Here is a 19,023-nt window from a genome sequence, read left to right on the forward strand (position 1 = left end):
CTTCTTCTTTCACATCTTCCTTTTCGTTTCTCTTCTTTCTTTCATTTCTTTTACCCTTCATGTTCTCCCTCCTTTCCTACTCACTCTCATTCCCACTTCTTTCTTTCATTTCTTTTACCCTTCATGTTCTCCATCCTTTCCTACTCACTCTCATTCCCACCCCTTGTTTTTTCTTTGTTGACCTTCCCTCTATAATATATAAATTTTTATCATCTCTTTTCCTTTTTATTGTCCAAACTCTCTTACTTCTCACTCTCTTGTATTTTTTATTTCTTTTCTTCTTCCTTCTCCTTCTCTTATCCTCCTTTCAGTTTCTCTCCCTTTTCCTCATATGCCTTCTTCTTTTCTTCTCCTTATTCTTTTCATTAAAGTGTATGTTCATCTTTCTCTCCATTTTGATCTGCATTCTTCATTTATCCATATTTTTTCATTTTCTCTTTTTACCTTGTCATTTGTCCTATTTTTCTTCTTGCTCTTTCTTATCATTTTATAATCTACTGCTACTCTATGTTTCATCTCCTTCTTGTCCTCATATTTATTCTCTCTTTTTTTAACCCCCCTCTTTCTCATCTTTCTCTCACTTTTTTTTCCCTTCTTTTTCCTTCATGTTCTCCATCCTTTCCTAAAATAATTCCCATACTTTTTCCCTTCATTACCCTTATAATTTTTATGATTCTCATTTTATTATTATCCTCATCATCAAGGTTGAAAAGGGCGCCTAGCGCCTAGCCCGCCTAGGCGCCGATTTTGATTTTTTTTTTTTTAATTTTGAATTTTTAAAAAAAATTTAAAAAAATATTTTAAGTGTTAATAATTGTAAGTCTTTACACTTTAATAGTTAAATAGTTAACACTCATTAAGTTATTAGTTATTATTTACTCCCTCTATCCCATTTTACCTGTCATATTTACTATTCATTGGTCAAACCAACTCTTCCTTCTTTGCTTATTTTCTTTAGTAATTTTTTATTATTTTTAAATTTAATTTTTTGTGTTTAATAGTACTTTTAATGTAGTTTCTAAATATATAAATTTTATATATTAATGATTAATGATAAACTTAATAATATGAAAAATGGGATTAAAAATTACTTCAGTCAAGTCTCGTTAAACGAACCAGACAACCATTTTGGGACGGAGGTAGTATTAATTATTAGTGTATTACTTATTAGTTTAATTTAGTTATTACGTAGTATTTTTTAGTTTAATTATTAGTTATTACTTATTAGACCATTAGAGTATTAGTTAATACATTATAACATTAATAGCTTAAATGTTTAAGATTTGCAATTTAAAAAAAAAAAAAAAAACGCTAGCCTTCCGGCCGCCCAGGCGGGCTAGGCGGCCTAGGCGCCCGGCCGCGGAGGAGGTCGATTTCGGCCTTCCTCGATGCGGTCGGGCGCCGATTAATCGACGCCTAGGCGCCATTTTTGCAACCATGCTCATCATTCTTTCCTCTCTTTATACCTTCATGTTCTTCATCCTTTCCTACTCACTCTCTTTCTTATCACTTCTCATTTTTTTCTTTGTTGACATTCCCTTTATACATATATAATTTTTAGGGAAAAATACCATTTTGTCCCTCAACTGTTTCTCACAATCAAATATTGAACTCTACACCATGTTTTAGATTTTGATTGAACTCAATATATTATTGGTTCATATATTTTTAGTTGTGTTATATCGTAATACAATTTTGGTCTAGAGATTGAATACTGAAATTTCACATATATTATACTTCAAAAGAAAATGTATATATATACATTTCATTCATATGATCAAAAAATATTATAAATATTAGTTAAAAATATTAATACTACGTATTATTTAAACTAAATTTTAGATGAACTTAATATGAGGTTATTGGTTTGGATATATTTTTAGTTATGTTATATACAGATATATACGCTTACCGAGTGTAGGGTTAGGGCAACTATGAAGATGCAAGAAGAAGCTGAACCTAAGAAAATGGCTCTTAGGTAATGGTCCCTACTCCTTCGGGTTCTTTGGTTTAGTATGTAAACTCCAAACTACTTTGATTCAACTAGTATGTTACCCGTGCGACGCACGGACTAAAGATTTAAAATATTATAATTATGCTATGTTATTAAAAAATATTAATGTTATTAAATTTCATATATAAAAAAAGGAAATATCAAATTTATTTATTTATAAAGTTTTATTATTTAATAATTATGTTGAACTTTTGAACTCAAAATTTTCATCACCTAAATCAGCATCCACTTTACAAGAGTTTCTACCTTTTCAATTTCTTCTTCAGATGTAATACTACGTAAACGTAAATTCTTTTTACATTTTGTAACTAATAAACAATACAGAAAGATAAGTAAATTATTGTATATTGAGGGTATATTATCAAATGAAACTGTTGTTAAATTCAAAAGATATTGTAGCTGTGTTGTAACGAAACTATAGTATATATAAAATGAAACTGAATAACAAGTATCGAATATTGAATGTATATTGTCAAATTAAACTGTAGTTAAATTATAACGATACTTTAGTTGTGATGCAATGAAACTACAATGTATATACAATAATATCATGTATCACATATACACATATTGAATATATATTGTCAAATGAAATTGTAATTGAATTATAATGATATTTTAGTGGAATTGTAATGAAACTACCGTATGTATAAAATGAAACTGAATAACAAATCACACATATCTTAATGTATATTGTCCAATAATGAGTATAATTACAATTCAACTACGGTTTCATTGGTTAATATACACTTAAATATGTGTGACCTGTTATTCAATTTCCTTTTATACACAGCTATGTGGATAATGGTACGTAAAAAACTATTGTATGCTTTAAAAGAATGTACTCTATGAGTTATAAAAATGTATATTTAGTAAGCTTTCAGGCGTTGATGAACTGACTATAATGTGTTTAGATAATACTCTATAGATATTATAAGCTAGAATAATGTACTTTATGTGTTAAAATATAAAAATAATGAACCTTTTTGGGTAAGATAATGTATTTTATTGGTTAAAATGATTTATTGTATGCTTTAGAATAATGTACTTTATGAATTATAACAATGTATACTGCAGTTAAGTGGAGTTAAAGAAGAAGCATTAGAGAAGAAAATGCAAGTTGCTTAAATAAAAATAATTTAACAACACCGTTTTAAAAGACGACATCGTTTTAAATCGTGATCCATACCACAGTCCGCGCAATAACTTTTCGCAAATTTTACTATGGACCGTTGTCCACAATGGATTGTGGTCCATGCATCAAAACGACATCGTTTTGATTAATGAAAAGAAACTACTAAAACAGCTCCGTTCTGCGCCATTAACTCTGTGTGTATAACATATTCAGTTTCATTTTATATACACTGCAGCTCCCTTTCAACATAACTACAATTCCTTTTCGATATAACTACAGTTTCATTCGACATTATATGCTTAAATTAGGACTGTCAAAGTGGACCGGGCAGCCCCATTAGGCCCGCCCCACCGCGGGCCTAAATTTTGGCGGGCTTTTGCGGGCCGACCCACCAGGCCCGCGGGCTAGGATTACTACAACCCTAGCCCGCCCCACGCGGGTTGACGGGCCCCGCAGACTTTTTAAAAATATAAATAAAAATTAAAAATTAAATATATATTATAATATTATATATATATATATATATATATATATTATTTTTTATATTATATATATATATATATATATATATATATTTTTAAAGGGCTTGGCCCGCGGGCTAACCCGCGTGGGTTGCGGGTCAATTCTAGCCCGTCCCATTAGGCTCGCATTTTTGCGGGCCTATTTTTTCATGATCCTACCCCCCCACCCCCACGGTGGGGTGGGTGCGGGCCTTGGCCCATTTTGACAGTACTAGCTCAAATATGTGAAACTGTTATTCAGTTTCCTTTCAACACAACTATAATTTCTTTTATAATACACTGCAGTTTTCTTTCAACACAACTACAATATCATTTCAATATAACTTTAGTTTCATTGGACAATATACACTCAAATATATACTGTTATTCATTTTCATTTTATATACACTACAGTTTCATTTCAACACAACTACAATTTCATTTGATAATATAAAAACAAATGTGAAGCAATATCTTTTCATATGAACTGTAATTTCATTTACGGAGTTCCGTTAAGACTTGACGGCAACCATTTCTTTACTTAATCAAACGACGGCGTTTTGGGACCATGGTCCACCGTACAATGATTGATAACTTTCTTCTTCACTCCAGTTGTTATACGGTGGACCATGGTCACAAAACGTTGCCATTTCATTAAGTAAAAGAAACAGTTGCGGCGGAGCTCCGTAAAGGATACTACAGTCTACAATTCATCTCAAAAGGTACTGCCTCACATTTGTTTTTATATTATCAAATTAAACTGTAGTTATATCGAAATGTAACTGTAGTTGTGTTGAAAGAAAACTGTAGTGTATATAAAATGAAACTAAATAACAGTTTCATGTTTTTGGGTGCATATTGTCCAATGAAACTGTAGTTATATCAAAATGATATTGTAGTTGTACTGAAAGGAAACTGCAGTGTATTATAAAAGAAATTGTAGTTGTGTTGAAAGGAAACTAAATAACAGTTTCACATATTTGAGTATATAATATCGAAAAGGAACTGCATTTGTGTTGAAAAGTAACTGCAATTTATATAAACTGAAAGTTAATGGCGCGAAACGTATGTCGTTTCAACCGTCTGTTTTCATCAATCAAAACGACGTCATTTTGATGCATGATCCACAATCTATTGTGGACCACGGTCTACAGTAAAATTTGCGTCTTCACTCCAATCACTACACTTTTGGGCCGCACCGAATAAACTTGGGCCGTACATCTTTCATTTCAGATCTGTTCCGCTATCTTATTCACTTTACCGATACGAAGTAGCAATGGCGGGAGTTCAAAAAACAAAAGCGTGTACTGAGTACTGATATACAACACTACTGTAGTCGCTACCGGCAGAGAGGAATTAACGAAATTTTACAAGAAAATGGCTAGAATATAAGGGAAAAACTTGAGAAATCGAAGAACAATGGCCGACCAAACCCTTGTTACCACTTCTTCCCCACCTCTCGAACTCGATTATCTTCGCAGGTTTGTCTCACAACAAAAAAACTCATATATGAACTTATGCGAAAATTAATTTTAATTATTTCTTTGTTAACATTGAATCTTCAAACCATTACAGTCGAATCGGGGAGCTTAGAGATGTTCTAAAAAAGTCCGAGGATGCTCCTGAAATTTCCTCTACAGATTCGGAGAAATTAGTAAATGATTGTGCTGTTCAGCTTGAGGTCTGTTATTCAGTATAGCATAAGTTCCACGCTCGAAACTCTTATATAGTATATTGTCTATATATGTGTATATTGGTAGATAAATATTTTTGTCTTCTCATATTCAACTGTTTTTTCTTCTTTTCTTTCCTGAATTTATTTCACAGAGCAAAATAAATCAAATGTTATCCGATGCATCAGATTTAAACTTCTTAGCAGATCAAGATTTAGGTAAATGGCAGCCTTTTCAGCCTCTTATACAAGTCTGTCAGGGATATCGTGCTTATTCATATTGATGTGGTGATTTGGTAATTCCAGATGAATTTGTCGGACATTTGAAAAAGGAGCTAAGCTCTGTGGAAGGTGAAAATGAAAAAATATCTGATGAAATAGAGGAACTTTCAAGAAGATATTTGGAAGGTGCTGCAGACAGTTTATGATTCAAACATTATAATGCATATGTTATCATGAGTTCCTTACTCCAATAGCTTCTAATACTTCTGATATGATTTTATCATGCTTGCAGAATCTGGAAGATTGGACAGTGAGATAGAAGGTTTATGTTGTTCACTAGACCTTTTGGAATCACAGGTTTTTTTTGCTAATAAGCTAATTGTCTCTGTATATCTAAATATCTAATTGCCATTTCGGAAGTGAAGACATTTCATGTATCCAAAATAAATGGGTGGATGAGAAACTTCAATCTGTACAAATTTTACAGTGCATGGAGGTGACAAATTTAAAGGCAAAAGGAAAAAAGTCCAATTTTGTTTAATCCAATATGCTCTATAGGGAATTAGGAAAATTGCCATATAGGGGCATATACTCCCTTATTCAGGCTATCACAAGTATGTCTCTTAGTAATGTAATGCAAACATTTAGGTATCTGAAGTATTTTCTTGCAGAACATAAATGTTTTATTGTTTTAAGGAAGAGTTTTTGCAATGCCTCAGATTAAGGAGGCTATTCTTAGCAGTTGATAGATGTAAGATCTGGATGCAATATTGGAGTGCCTTTCTCAGATATAGGGACTGCTATCATTTGTTTGGGTCCTTTGGGATTCCATTAGGGCCTCCACAGCAGAAACCTTAGACAAGATGAAGTATTTCATCAAAATCTAAAATCTATTTTGACAAGTGGTGGTATTTCTAACCATCGTATTATTTTGAGTTAATTCTACTTTCTGTATTTCAACTATTGCATTTTTCTACTTTCGGTTCTCAAGTTTAAAATCATCCAAATAGTCAAGGGACTGAAATTGGGATTAACTCTATTATTTTCTAATTATCCATCTGTTGCTTGTTTTATATTTATTATCTAATGATAGTTTCTGTCACATTGACACATTGGTTCAGAAGTTTTTATTTGAATGCTTATTTTCTTTTCTAAATTTGTTGTCTTAGAGTATGAAGCTTAGGAATGGCCATGCAAGTTGCTCCAGAGGAGAAGATCAAGAGAACTTAATAAGTGCACCAGAAGAATCTAATTTTAAGGTTCACTTGACATCTGAGTTTGTGTTGCACATTGTGCTTTTTTGTTATTATTAATATAGGTGAACAGGAATAAGTGTTATCCATAAGAAATTTTTTGAACTTTAGAAAAATGCCAAGAGAGTACCTTAATTGGTTGGAGAGCACATGACATAAGAGAGATAGAATCAGCTCCATTGTAATAAGAATGCTCCTTCCTAATGAATTTGTGATTTTGTCTTGAAGATTTTAGACCTTAGCAATCAGCTTGAGAAGAGCAAAACAACTTTGAAGACACTGCAAGATCTTGAAGGTACTTTCAAGAGGTAATTGTTTAACAGTATATAAATGCTCTTATTGGATGTGCTTGCTTTTGCATGGTATTGCTTGTTCTAATTTGCCTTCTATTCAGGTTTGATGCTATTGAAAAAGTTGAGGATGTTCTGAGTGGTCTAAGAGTAATTGAATTTGATGGGAATCACATTAGGTTATCTCTAAGAACATACATCCCAGACTCTGAGAGCTTAGCATGCCAGGAGAAAGTTGATGATTCTTCTGGGTTATTAGAGCAAGACCATGAATTGTTAATAGAATTCATGGATGGTACAATGGAGCTCAAGCGGGCTGAGGTATGGATTTATCAAATGATGGAGAAATATAATAAACACTAGAATGATGTTTATCCTGGCTGATATGCTTCTTGGGTACATCTGATTGGGGATGGAACTTGAAAACTGGATTCATGCAGAGAGCCCCAGAAAGAGGGTTAACTTCCCCATTATCAATAACAACATAATGCTGGGAAAAGGTTCTAAAAAATTGTTAATATTTAAGAATTTCAGTTGCTGTTGCTAAAATTCTACTCTGTAGAAGAAACCAGTTCCAATTTAATTCTTTAAATGACTAGTGACTATGGGCAGTCATATACACTACAGGTATCTCAGAAGAGCTCACTCATTTCCTTCTGGAAATCCATTACTGGTGTATTGGTTTTTGATAGCATATTAAGATGTAGTATAGCTAAGACTGTCATTCAGCTAGTAAAGTAGTGAATGAAAGTGTAAATAATTTGGAGGTTTGTAATTGAAGATATTGATGGGGCACATCCTTAATAGCACTTGAGGCCCACTTTTAATAGCAATTGTTTGCTTTTCTAATGGTGCCTTCATAGTTTTATTATCCTGATGACTAAACCTTTTGCGACTCTACATGTGAGGAAGTATAGTCTCCATGTTGAGAAAAGAAACTCAAAATAGCAATATGCTTATAACCTCACATCAATGGTAATTTTGTGTTTTCTGTTAACCCAAATTGAGATAAAATGAATCTGGATTGAAACAGTTTTGGAACTTTTGTTCTCATAGTTGGAACTTTTTTCTTCCCCCAACCTCACTAAGTACCTCCGTAACAACTTCCTTCACTTGAAGTATCACAACCAGTTCTTCTCAATCCTCTTTATCTCCTGCACTTAAATGGATAGAATTAAGAACTAAAAGGATATAAATGAGCTGAAAAGTAATGGGAATCTAAACTATGAGTTGAGTGTGCTTAAATGCACATAAGAGTACAGCTGCACCAGGTTTCTCTAATTGTGAATTTGTGATGAATGCCTGGACTAATGTTCTTGAATTGCTAACATAATTGCAGTTTCCTTTGCTCCGGCGCACTGATTTAGATTCTTATTCTCATTTTTCTAAAAATTATTTGTAAGTGGAATTTTTTATAATTATAACATGTAACTTCATTCTCATTGTTTGCATTCTGCTCAGATATTCCCCAATGATGTGTACATAAGTGAAATTATTGATGCTGCAAAATCCCTCAGGTCTGTCTCCCTTTCAATTATCATTCCACCATATTCCATCCTTTAAAAAAAATGTGTAGTATACAATTTATTATTTGTATATGTAGTTGTTTATACTTTATAGCTTTTGGTATTTGCTGACAAGGCCCTGTCAGTTCCTGTACAGTTTGAATGAACAAGTAGCACACGATTCTGGCTTGATTGTATTGAAATCAAACAGTGTATGGCTGGCATATTGTATTTTATGAGATACTAATTTGGAGAAAAATACTAATATGAGGTTCTCAGTATTTTTACCAAAATAATGGGAAACTTGGCACTGAGGCTCAAGCTCCAATTTGAAACTTTTGAGATAAAGACGGGGCAGATTAGAAGCTGGAATAATTCTTCTGATGTTTTTGTTATGCGTTTATTATGTTGAGTTTAGATTAGACTCCTTTTTTACTTATCAAATTTTCAGTGAGACTGTTCTTGTACCACTGTGATAACTTAGTAACTAGTTCTCCTTGTTTGCTACTTATGCTATCTAGTTCATTATCCGTGATTACTACTTTTACCCTTGTGATAACTTAGTAACTGTTCTTCCAGGCAGCTTTATTCACCAATGCCAGTGCATGAGATCAGAGCTTATCTGGAATGGTTTGTTAGAAGAGTACAAGATCGAATTGTTCTATGCAAATTAAGGCAGATTCTGGTGAAAAGCGCCAACAAGTCAAGGTCACTCATTTCTTGATACTCAATTTTGTTGGTCAATGTTAATAGTCTTTTTCCATAGTTGTACAGATCCTTGATACACATGAGCATTTTACAGTTTTAAGGTGTATGGGGACCGTGGCAGAGATCTAAGTTTAGCATGCACCAGAGTAGGTCTTACTTTGCAAGAGAACCTTTATTCTAAAAATAAGTGTGGGCCTGCTACTTGCAGGAACATATACTGTTGAACAATATGGGACAACAATGTCCTTGTATAGGCAGCAGCAACCTATAATTGAATGGTGATTTTGGACTGGTTTTTAGAATGAATTAATGCATTGCAAATGACATAGTTGTAATGTTTATAGACACTTGAAAAAAATTATTAGAAAGATGACAATCTTGGTTAGTTTTTGGAGTGGGCTGTTGCCTTTAGATAAAGAAATCAACTTCAGTTTTGGTTGTACAGAGCATTAATCTTTATGAATAAGGAATGGGATTACAAGTTCATGGAACTAGGAGTTACAAAGACAGCAACTTCGTATTCCAATGTAATAGCTTTTAGGCATATTAAACTGGAATAAGCCTAATAATATTTTTCCTCTTCTTTATGTTGGATCAACATTGATAGCCAGACAAATCATATCATTTGAATACTTGGCAATTTTTTGTCTTGAAGGATGTGTGTTAGTGCTCCTTGTACTTAAGTAATCTCTATATCTTTGTTCTTTGTAAATGCAGGCACTCATTTGAATACTTGGACAGAGACGAGATAATTGTAGCTCACTTGGTTGGTGGAATAGATGCTTTCATAAAGGTGCCTCAAGGATGGCCAATATACATAGCTGCATTAAACCTTATATCACTAAAGAGTTCAAGCCAGTACTTAAAAGAAATCTCCTTGAGCGTTCTCTGCAAAGTTGTGGTGAGCTGTTTCCTTATATAGACTATAGTTCTGGTTTTTATTATGATTGCACTGGTTTAGTAGGCACATGGATCTTGTATTTAGTAGGTGACTTCACTCTCAAATTTTATAGCTACCTTCCAAAAGAATTACTCTGTATATCATTTCTTTTTCCCTTTTAAGTTGCAGTGGTTAACATTATGGTCAGTGTTATTCTTTGCTGTCTTCTATGCTAATATGCTATGTACCTTTGGTATCTAGTCGAACTTAGTTGGCATTTTTAAGTTGCTTGGCTAATTTGAGCAATATTAGAAAATTGAGGTTGTCTGGAAAATAAAAACAGAAAAATATAATCTAAACTAAATGGTAACTGGAGCTGCTCCCCTTCAATTTCTACAATATGCTGGCATAATAGAGAAAGCTTTTCCTTTAGATTTGTGGAATTAGATTTTTGTTGCTATGTTATGTAAACAACTTCACTGGTATTGAGAATATCTTGCAACGCAACATGTCAACGTGCAGTACTTGTTGGATACATTCATTAGTGAGTTATACTGTAATAATCATTTCAAGAAAAATTATAAGTATCAATGTTGCTCATATAAACCTGTATGCTCTTGTTTCAGGACATGGCGAACTCGTTGGATACACAGTCACGACAGTCTATCTCCGGCTTTATGGATAGAGTCGAAGAAATACTTATGCAACAAATTAGTGCAGATCAGCGACATGGAAAAAACTAGCACCTCCCTTTTCTTCATCTTCAATGGTTGGTCATTAGCAGCTAATAGTTTATCCAATATCAAACGCTCATTTTTACTGCTAACATGCTTGTTGTCAGGTACAAGAAGATATTTTCCCTAAGCAATGCTAGTTTATCCATCAGAGATGCATTTCTTGTGCATCATTGAAACTGCTTTAGGTATTGTGTAATTGGATTCGTCACTCTGCTTAAGTGCTCGTTTGACATGCCTTTGTTTATGGTATGCACACTCATTATGTTGTCTAATAAAACTTGTGACCTGGAAATGCCAGTCATGTTGCTTGGCTATACTAGCAAGTTCATTCTCAAATTTATGTTACTTAAATGAGTGTTATATATTTTTATTTGGATCTCTGGAGAGTGATTTTAGAAAATGATTTTGTGATTTATTTTGGCAATATTAAATTCTTAAGTAAAATGAGACTTTTAAGAATGTAAAGTTGAAAATATGATACTCCGTAATATGAACCAAATTCTTAAGTAAAATGAGACTTTTAAGAATGTAAAGTTGAAAATATGATACTCCGTAATATGAACCAACGTAACCTTAAATGTAATGTGTTGTACATAACTTTCACCATTTCAATATTAACTTAGTCATGTGAATTTGACTTAACCACAATGTTAAGGTCTAGGGTGGTAAAACCAAAACATGTATTATAATTATATGTGTTGTAATTCAACCAGAGAAATATTATAACTATGGCATGCAGTTACATTAGTACTAGTTTAATAAATCCCAACTCATTAATAAGAGGTTGAATTCTTCATTGGGAATAAATTTTTGTCCTACTATTCAAGGGTTTTATGTGATTACTTGTGATTAAGTATATTGTTTAATTTTCATTGAGACTTAAACCACAATATTAATTGTTAAGGGCAAGGCTACCAACAAATGTATTGTAGCTATGATTTACAATATATGAATATTTTCGAAACTGACTATAACGAACTAAAATAATTCTTGTAAAAAATATATGTACATAAGAGAGTCATTTCAGAGATCAAATAAGCTGGATCCATTTCCTGTACAAGTAACAAATGAAACTGTGAAGATTGCAAGTATATGAATATTTCCTTGTGAAAAAGATCAGTTACAAATACTAGCAAGTCTCTCATCTTTGGAGCACCAAATACCAAAACATTAGGAGTTCAAAAGAATGAAAAACATATTACAAACTCATTAATTAACTTCAATTAACACATCTCCTTTCTACTTTCACTCATTTTGAATCTCTCCTCAACAATGTATAGCACTCTGTAAACTGCCAAGTCCATATGAAATTCTGCACAATCAGTCCAAAAAAACCCAGAACACCAAATATATGCAAGAAAAACTCATTTTCAGGTTATAGAAAATCCCTATACAAGGTAAATAGGTATTAATTGCTCCTATATCCAGCTAGTAGCTACAGTTCCACACAAGTATACAAAGCAATGCCCAAATTATATATTTCAGTCCCAGAATAAATTGAGGCTTTTAATTGAGATAGAACACATCATTCAATTCAGTATTCAATTTAGTATCAGAGTCAACCCCATGCCAAGAGGTCAGCTTGCACACATGAGAGGATGTGTTGAGCATATATAATATATATAAACATAAATGTGCAGTCCAACTATCACCTTAGACTTTTAGTTGAGATGTGGCGCATGCTTCAATTGGGATAAAAAGAAACTTATCCGAGCCACCCATATCAGAACTGAAATTGCTGTTGAGTGGATTAGAAAATTAATTAAATAGTTGGCAATATTAAAGATACACTGCATAATACACAAAGTATCTACTCATCATAAAACAAAAATAAATAAATCTCTCAAAATGTATAGGTCAGTTAAGACAATCAATATTTGATTTGTGCCTGCATAATCCAATTCCTTAATCAAGATGGTCTTAATTGATCATAATTTACTTAGTACTTAAGGTATACTTTCTGTAAACAATGCCAATGGAGGAAGAGCATAGAAGATATATAATAAAAAAAAAATCTATAAACAAGGAATATGATATTATGTTGATAAACGTTGCCAATTTCATTTCACAGATTGAATCCTTATGTACTGTGAGTACTCAATAAAAAACAGGAAGGACTTACAGAAAAGAGCAGGTAACTACATTAAATAGATTTTCACGTAATACATACTGACAAGAATCTTGTGAGAAATAAATGACCTTTGCGGCTTTGCTATTCATCCATCGACTATGAAGTGATCTTCTTGATTGTCTCCCTCGACCCTAGCATCGCCGTGCACCATAGTGTTTTCGTGGTGCAAATTCTGCATCATTTGCGAAAGATAGTGACTGCTAGCTCCAGTATGATCAGAAAGCGTGGTTGGATGCCCGGTCCATTGGGAAAGAATACCGAGCAGCTGACTAGTAAGGTTCTGCTGTTCGTGAAGTATCCTTGTCTGAATCTGGGTCATTTCCGCTCTGTGGTGATTTATCATTTCATCGATCCTCTTCTTCGAGTCCAATCTCCTCCTATTCGTTCTTTCCTCCCGTTCTCTCTCGAATATCAACTCTTCCTCTCTTCTTCGTCTTTCTCTTTCCTCGCTCTCTTTCTCCATTGCTTCCCATTCTTGAAGCCTCTGTCTCCGCAACTTCTCGATCGCTCTCTCCCTCTCCTGCCTCTCTCGTTCCTTTTCTTCCCATTTCCGTTCGCGTTCTTGTTCCATTTCCATACGGAGATGCTCTCTTCTCTGCCTCTCCCGCTCTCTCTCAACCTCACGCTGCTCAAATCGAGTCTCCATGTCCCTTAACTGAGCTAACTGGCTGGCAAGAAAACCCCATGCCTTCTTCTCTAGCCCCTTCAATACCTTTCTTTTCTTCCTGGTATCGAACCCGGTTGGCTCGATATCTTCATAAACAAAACCATCATCCCCATCCTCTTTCATAGGGTTGTTACTCTTATTATTACTACCATTATAGTTCTCCTCGCCTTCTTCTCCATCGTAATCGAACCCCAATCCTATAGCCCCATTCTCGACCGCATCAATACCCCCTCCTCCAAAATCACCATCCCCGGAATGACTCAAATGCCCGAATTGCACGAGCTCTATCCCGTGACCACTCCCATCAAACCCCCCGCTATTCTCGTTCCTATCCCCCACAACCGCCATCGATTCACCACCACCGTTATACACAAGCACCACATCCCCAAACACCTCCTTGTACCTAAGGAAATTCGACCAATGCGTGAGCCCCTCTATCCAATCAAACTCCTCCACACCACCATCCCCTTCTTTCTTAATCTTCTGCTTTACGAGCGCATATTGGTGTCTCATATTTTGCACTTTAGTCGACACATCCTTCCAAGTCCACTGCCATGGAAATGCAATGGGATCACTCAAATTGTGCACAGAGTTCACATGTAAGGCAATGGGCTTATACTTCTTCTCCCTAGTTTTCATTTTAGCTAAAGTCCCATCACAGATCATCTCACCATACTTGTCAATCAGGGTTTTCTCCTCAACCTCAGTCCATTTCTTTCTTCTTGGCTGCGGCATCATCAACCCCCAAATGTCCAACCACTAAATCAGCAACTTTTCTACTTGCTTAAATGCCCAAATTTCACATAAACAGCTTCATTTCAACAAAACCCAAAATTCCAATTCTTTATATAACACATAAATTCAGAATCTTGACCTCCATAAGATAGTATTAACAGGTAATAAGCAACTATATGTTCTGTACTTGCATGGGTATGCATACAGAAATCAAGAAAAAATTGGAAGAACTGACCTTTGAAGCAAGGAATTCGGATGACTAGATTTGATTATGGTGTTGCGATGGGGACGAAGAGATCCGGGGAAGATTTTCTAGGGAAAATGATGGAAAGTAGAGAGAAATTCGAAGGGACTTGAAGGAGATTTTCTTGATTCTTTCGGGACAGAGATGGAAAATGTTAGACGAAATTCAGAGGTCGGCAATAATGGGGTTGTTTTTAGTACACGGATACGTTTTTTTTTTTTTTTTTTTAGACGAGGAACCTAGCTACTTAGAGTGTGTACTAAATAATTATGTTTTGTAATTTTAGTTAATAAAAAATTATAAGAAAATAAATCGGGCATAAGTTGTACATAGCTGATTAATTCAAATTAAAAAGATCAATAAATTGTTCTCACTTAAAATCTTGTGGTTGTTGCACTGATATGTTTCTTACAAAATTAATATCTAATATTTATTTTCTCACAAAAAAAAACCCATTTATTTTAATTCTTTAAAAAAAAAATTGTTCCCATCAAGACAAGTATTTTTAAAAATTTTATATAGTATCACATCATTATGGAATATTTAAGTATTGATTTTACTAAAAAAAAATAAAAAAATACCTCATGACTCTTGCTCTATGAATTATTTTATATACAATCATAAGTATGAAATAGTTGGAATAACTCACGTATCATCTCTATTAATATAATATTTATAAATACTTTTTATTTTAATTAAATTAACACTAAACATTTTTATATTAATTTAAATGTGATGCTGGTTAAATCTTTTGTAATAAAAATTCACGATCAATCAACTAAATTATTTTAACTTTCATTGACTTTTATGTATAATATAGTAATGTATTACTCCGTAATTATGTATAAGTATATACTATACACATACTGATACCTCTGATTTTATACTGTTATTTGCCCCACAATTTAGTTGATTTTGTTGCTTATTTTCTTTACCTTATTGAATTTGAGACTCGTTTGTGTGTTACATTTGCTTAACCTTAGTTTATTCACGAATGGGGAGCAAAGAAAGATTTTTGGACATCTTGGACAAGTTTCGAAAGCATAGGAATCTACCCAAGGACGGAAATGAGCCGCGGAGCACAAAAAGAGTCAAAAAGCAAAAGGAAAGGGCACCACACGGCCGTGTGGATGCCCGTGAGCATCATCGCGGACAGCAGCGAAGGGGTGCACCTCGCGGCCACGCTCACGGCCGTGAGCGCGGCCGTGAACCCTGCTGCTGTCCAGCATTTATTGACGCGATTTTGCTGTTTTTTGGGGTATTCCAAGCCCTAGTTTAGTTCAGCACATTTTTCCTTCTCTTGAGAGTTTTCCATAGCATAGAATAGCTCAGATTTACATACTTGAATTCGTTTGCAAGATTGGAATCGTGGATTGGATTGGAATTACTCTTCGAGATTGTTAGTAAAGTTCTTCTTTTTATTTTTTTATTTCTCAGATTCGTTGCTATGATTTCAATACTTCATTATTGCTTTGTTTTGTTTACTTTAATGATTAGTGAGTAGTTCGTTTATGGGTTTAGATTAGGGATCTATTGCTAATCTTGATGTTCAATTTGTGATTATTACATAAAGGGATTGAATTATTCACCTAGGGTTTATGTTGAATTGGGATTGAATTCTACTTGTTATTAATTGATGGCCACAATTGATTGCTAGTTTAGGAGAGGGATTCATTACAACGAAAGTTGGGTAAAGATTTCGAGTCTTACCAATTTCAACCTGATTTTTCCTACTATGAGAATAGAGGTAATTTGGGGGCTTACAATGCTTTAGTGCTTAAGACTATGATTGATGCATCACGAAAGTGGGGAACCCTAGCCTAATTCTGTTTATTGATTACGAAAGTAGCTGAATTGAATTCTTGTGTGCATTGCCCATAAATCCCCAGGTTAATTCTTCCTTCCCTAATTCTAAGTTTGTCAGAGCATCAAGATTACAATACCCCTAATCTGACCCATTTCATTATCATACAGTTTATTCACTAGTTAATTTGTTTTTCTTTTATTTTCCTATTTAGCTATCATTTACTTGGATTCTAGTAAGTTCAATTACTTTAGTGCCTAGAATTTCTTAGTTCACACAAATACGTGTCATAGCCCCAATCCTTAGCGAAACGACATTTTCACTCTCATATTTACCATCACCATTATACACATCACACACACATGCATTATAACAGGGGTGGGGGAGGGGGGCAACTGCCCCATTCCCCTCCCCAGATCCACTCATGAGGATAATTATATTATATCTTTAGCTTTAACCATTAAACTTGCTTGCATTTCACTTGTGTAGTAATTATTTGTCAATATTTGTTATCTTTCTTCTTCTTCTTCTTAAAGAGAGAGAGAGGGGGGGAAAATTGTCAAACGAGCCACTGAACTTTGCACGAACAGTCAAGCCCTTAAACTTTCAAAAAGTGCAATTAAACATATAAATTGATGATTTTAGTGCATCCCACCCCATTAGCCGGTTAACCCTCCGATAAAAGTCTCCGTGACAGATTACTGACAATAATCTTAATATTTCGCTCTCCACATAAGTGATATCTACTATTTTGTACAATAATTCACCCCTTATTTTAGTTGTTTTGGTGCTTATTTTCTTTATCCTAATGAAATTGAGAATTGTTTGTGTGTTATATTACCCCAAGAGTTGAATTATTCACAAGGAGCAGCAAAGGAAGAGTTTTGGAACATTTTGGACAAGTTTTGGAAGAAAATGAAATTATCCATGAAGAATAGGAAACAAGAATATGAATTGGAAAAGAATTGGAAGTTGCCTCATGAGCCCAAGGCCCATCTATCTTCTATATATTCTGGAGGTTCCCTTACAGAGTTCTGAACCCTAGCTTTTAGTTTATATTTTCCCTAGCATAGTTTAGATTAGTTACACATTAGATTATTTAATTTCAAGATTGGAATCAAAGATTGAAGATTGGATTTGTTCTTTATCAGTTAAGTTCTCTTACTCCTTTATTACTTTTTTGCAATGTTTATGGTTATTAATTATTACTTTGCTTTGTTTACTTCAATCATGTGTGAGTAATTCGTTTATGGGTTTGGGTTAGGGATCCATTGTTAATCTTGATGTTCGATTTATGATTAATTGCATAAAGGGATTGAATCTTTTACCTAGGGTTTATGTTGAATTGGGGATTTCTTTGCACTAGTTATTGGTTTGTGGCCACAATTAATTGCTAGTCTAGGAGAGTGATTCATTACAACGACAGTTGGATGGAGACCTCGAGCCTTACCAATTTCAACCTAATTTTCCTACTATGAAAGTAGAGGTAATTTTGGGGGCTTACAATGCTTAGGTGCTTAAGGTTATGATTGATGCATCACGACAGTGGGGCAATCTTAGCCTAATTCTCTTAGTAATTATGAAAGTAGTTGAGTTGAATTCTTTTTGTGCATTGCCCATATATCCCTTGGTTAATTATTCTTTCCCTAATCCTGAGTTTGTTAGAACATCAAGGTTACAATCCCCCTAATATGGCCCATACCTTTACCATACAGTTTACACCTTAATCAATTTCTTTCTTTTACATCATTCAGTCTTTGTTGCTTGGATTCTATTAATTCACATACTCTAGTGTCTGGTAATTCACACAATTACGTGCCATAGCTCAATCCTCAGCGGAACGACATTGCACCCTTTTTACACTCATCATTTGTGCTCATCAATAAGCATAGGTAAAAAAAATGAAAATTATAATTTAAAATAAGCCCTAATAATTTCACTTCACCCCTTTTCTCTCTTGTCCTTCACATGTTTCTTATGCTCTAATCTTCTTCTTCTTCTTCTTCTTCTTTTCAGTTCACTGCTGTTGCGATTGCTTTTTCTTCTTATTTCACATTCTTTAGAGAGTGGTTCACCATTCTCATCTCTCTCAAAATCGAGACCAAATTTACAGTATGAGTCATCATTATATTGTAGTTGTGGATTAAAATCACCACTATGTGTATCACAAGAGAATGAGCAACAATTTTTTGAGTGTTAACGGTGGAAATTACATGTATTGTATACATTTTAGATTTTTAAAAAATGTTATGGTTTGAGTTATGGTTTTAAATTTATTTTTTGGTTTGCAACATCAGTTTGTGTTTAAACATTTATGATTTTTTTTGAATCCTTGTATTTATCTAGGACGGTGGATGTGGATCTTTTTATCTGGAAAAATATGTATGGAAAGAAGACAAGGTTGAATCTAATTCGAATAAGAAGGTTGAATTATTTTTGAAAAATATGAAGTAAAAAATTATGGACGAAATTCGATAATTGCGAAATGATGTTGAGAAGGGTTTTCAAGCTGAAGTTGAAAGGAAA

At 33.9% G+C, this 19,023-nt stretch overlaps 2 protein-coding genes across 4 annotated transcripts; one reads left to right on the plus strand and one right to left on the minus strand.

Moving 5' to 3' along the window:
- The first annotated feature begins 4,918 nt into the window (after positions 1–4,918).
- LOC116016564 lies at positions 4,919–11,252 on the plus strand. 3 transcript variants are annotated; one of them, XM_031256890.1, is made up of 13 exons: positions 4,919–5,130; positions 5,225–5,330; positions 5,477–5,540; positions 5,628–5,729; positions 5,836–5,900; positions 6,713–6,802; positions 7,025–7,104; positions 7,191–7,407; positions 8,548–8,603; positions 9,171–9,299; positions 10,017–10,200; positions 10,806–10,948; positions 11,021–11,252. In XM_031256890.1, the coding sequence occupies exons 1-12, from the start codon at positions 5,069–5,071 to the stop codon at positions 10,920–10,922; spliced, it is 1,272 nt and encodes a 423-aa protein (XP_031112750.1). In that variant the 5' UTR covers positions 4,919–5,068; the 3' UTR covers positions 10,923–10,948; positions 11,021–11,252. The 3 variants fall into 3 exon arrangements, with proteins under 3 accessions (XP_031112750.1, XP_031112749.1, XP_031112751.1); XM_031256889.1 differs by having other exon boundaries at positions 10,806–11,252; XM_031256891.1 differs by having other exon boundaries at positions 4,922–5,130; positions 7,052–7,104; positions 10,806–11,252.
- Positions 11,253–12,391: 1,139 nt separating this feature from the next.
- Positions 12,392–14,856, minus strand: LOC116016563 (matrix metalloproteinase-2-like). Its single transcript, XM_031256888.1, has 2 exons — positions 13,116–14,856; positions 12,392–12,654 (listed from the first exon to the last, which is right to left on the minus strand). Exon 1 carries the CDS (start codon positions 14,450–14,452, stop codon positions 13,133–13,135), a length of 1,320 nt encoding a protein of 439 aa, XP_031112748.1. The 5' UTR covers positions 14,453–14,856; the 3' UTR covers positions 12,392–12,654; positions 13,116–13,132.
- Between the last annotated feature and the right edge of the window lie 4,167 nt (positions 14,857–19,023).

The sequence above is a fragment of the Ipomoea triloba genome, chromosome 4, assembly GCF_003576645.1.
Source record: "Ipomoea triloba cultivar NCNSP0323 chromosome 4, ASM357664v1".
NCBI classification, from domain to species: Eukaryota; Viridiplantae; Streptophyta; class Magnoliopsida; order Solanales; family Convolvulaceae; genus Ipomoea; species Ipomoea triloba.

What these genes read in the sequence shown, in the direction of transcription:
- LOC116016564 (XM_031256889.1), top strand. Translation starts at nt 5,069, where the DNA reads ATGGCCGACCAAACCCTTGTTACCACTTCTTCCCCACCTCTCGAACTC. An exon ending in CAGAAGAATCTAATTTTAAG is followed by an intron (nt 6,803 to 7,024) that starts GTTCACTTGACA and finishes TTTGTCTTGAAG; the next exon opens with ATTTTAGACCTTAGCAATCA. An exon ending in TGGAGCTCAAGCGGGCTGAG is followed by an intron (nt 7,408 to 8,547) that starts GTATGGATTTAT and finishes CATTCTGCTCAG; the next exon opens with ATATTCCCCAATGATGTGTA.
- LOC116016563 (XM_031256888.1), bottom strand. Translation starts at nt 14,452, where the DNA reads ATGATGCCGCAGCCAAGAAGAAAGAAATGGACTGAGGTTGAGGAGAAA.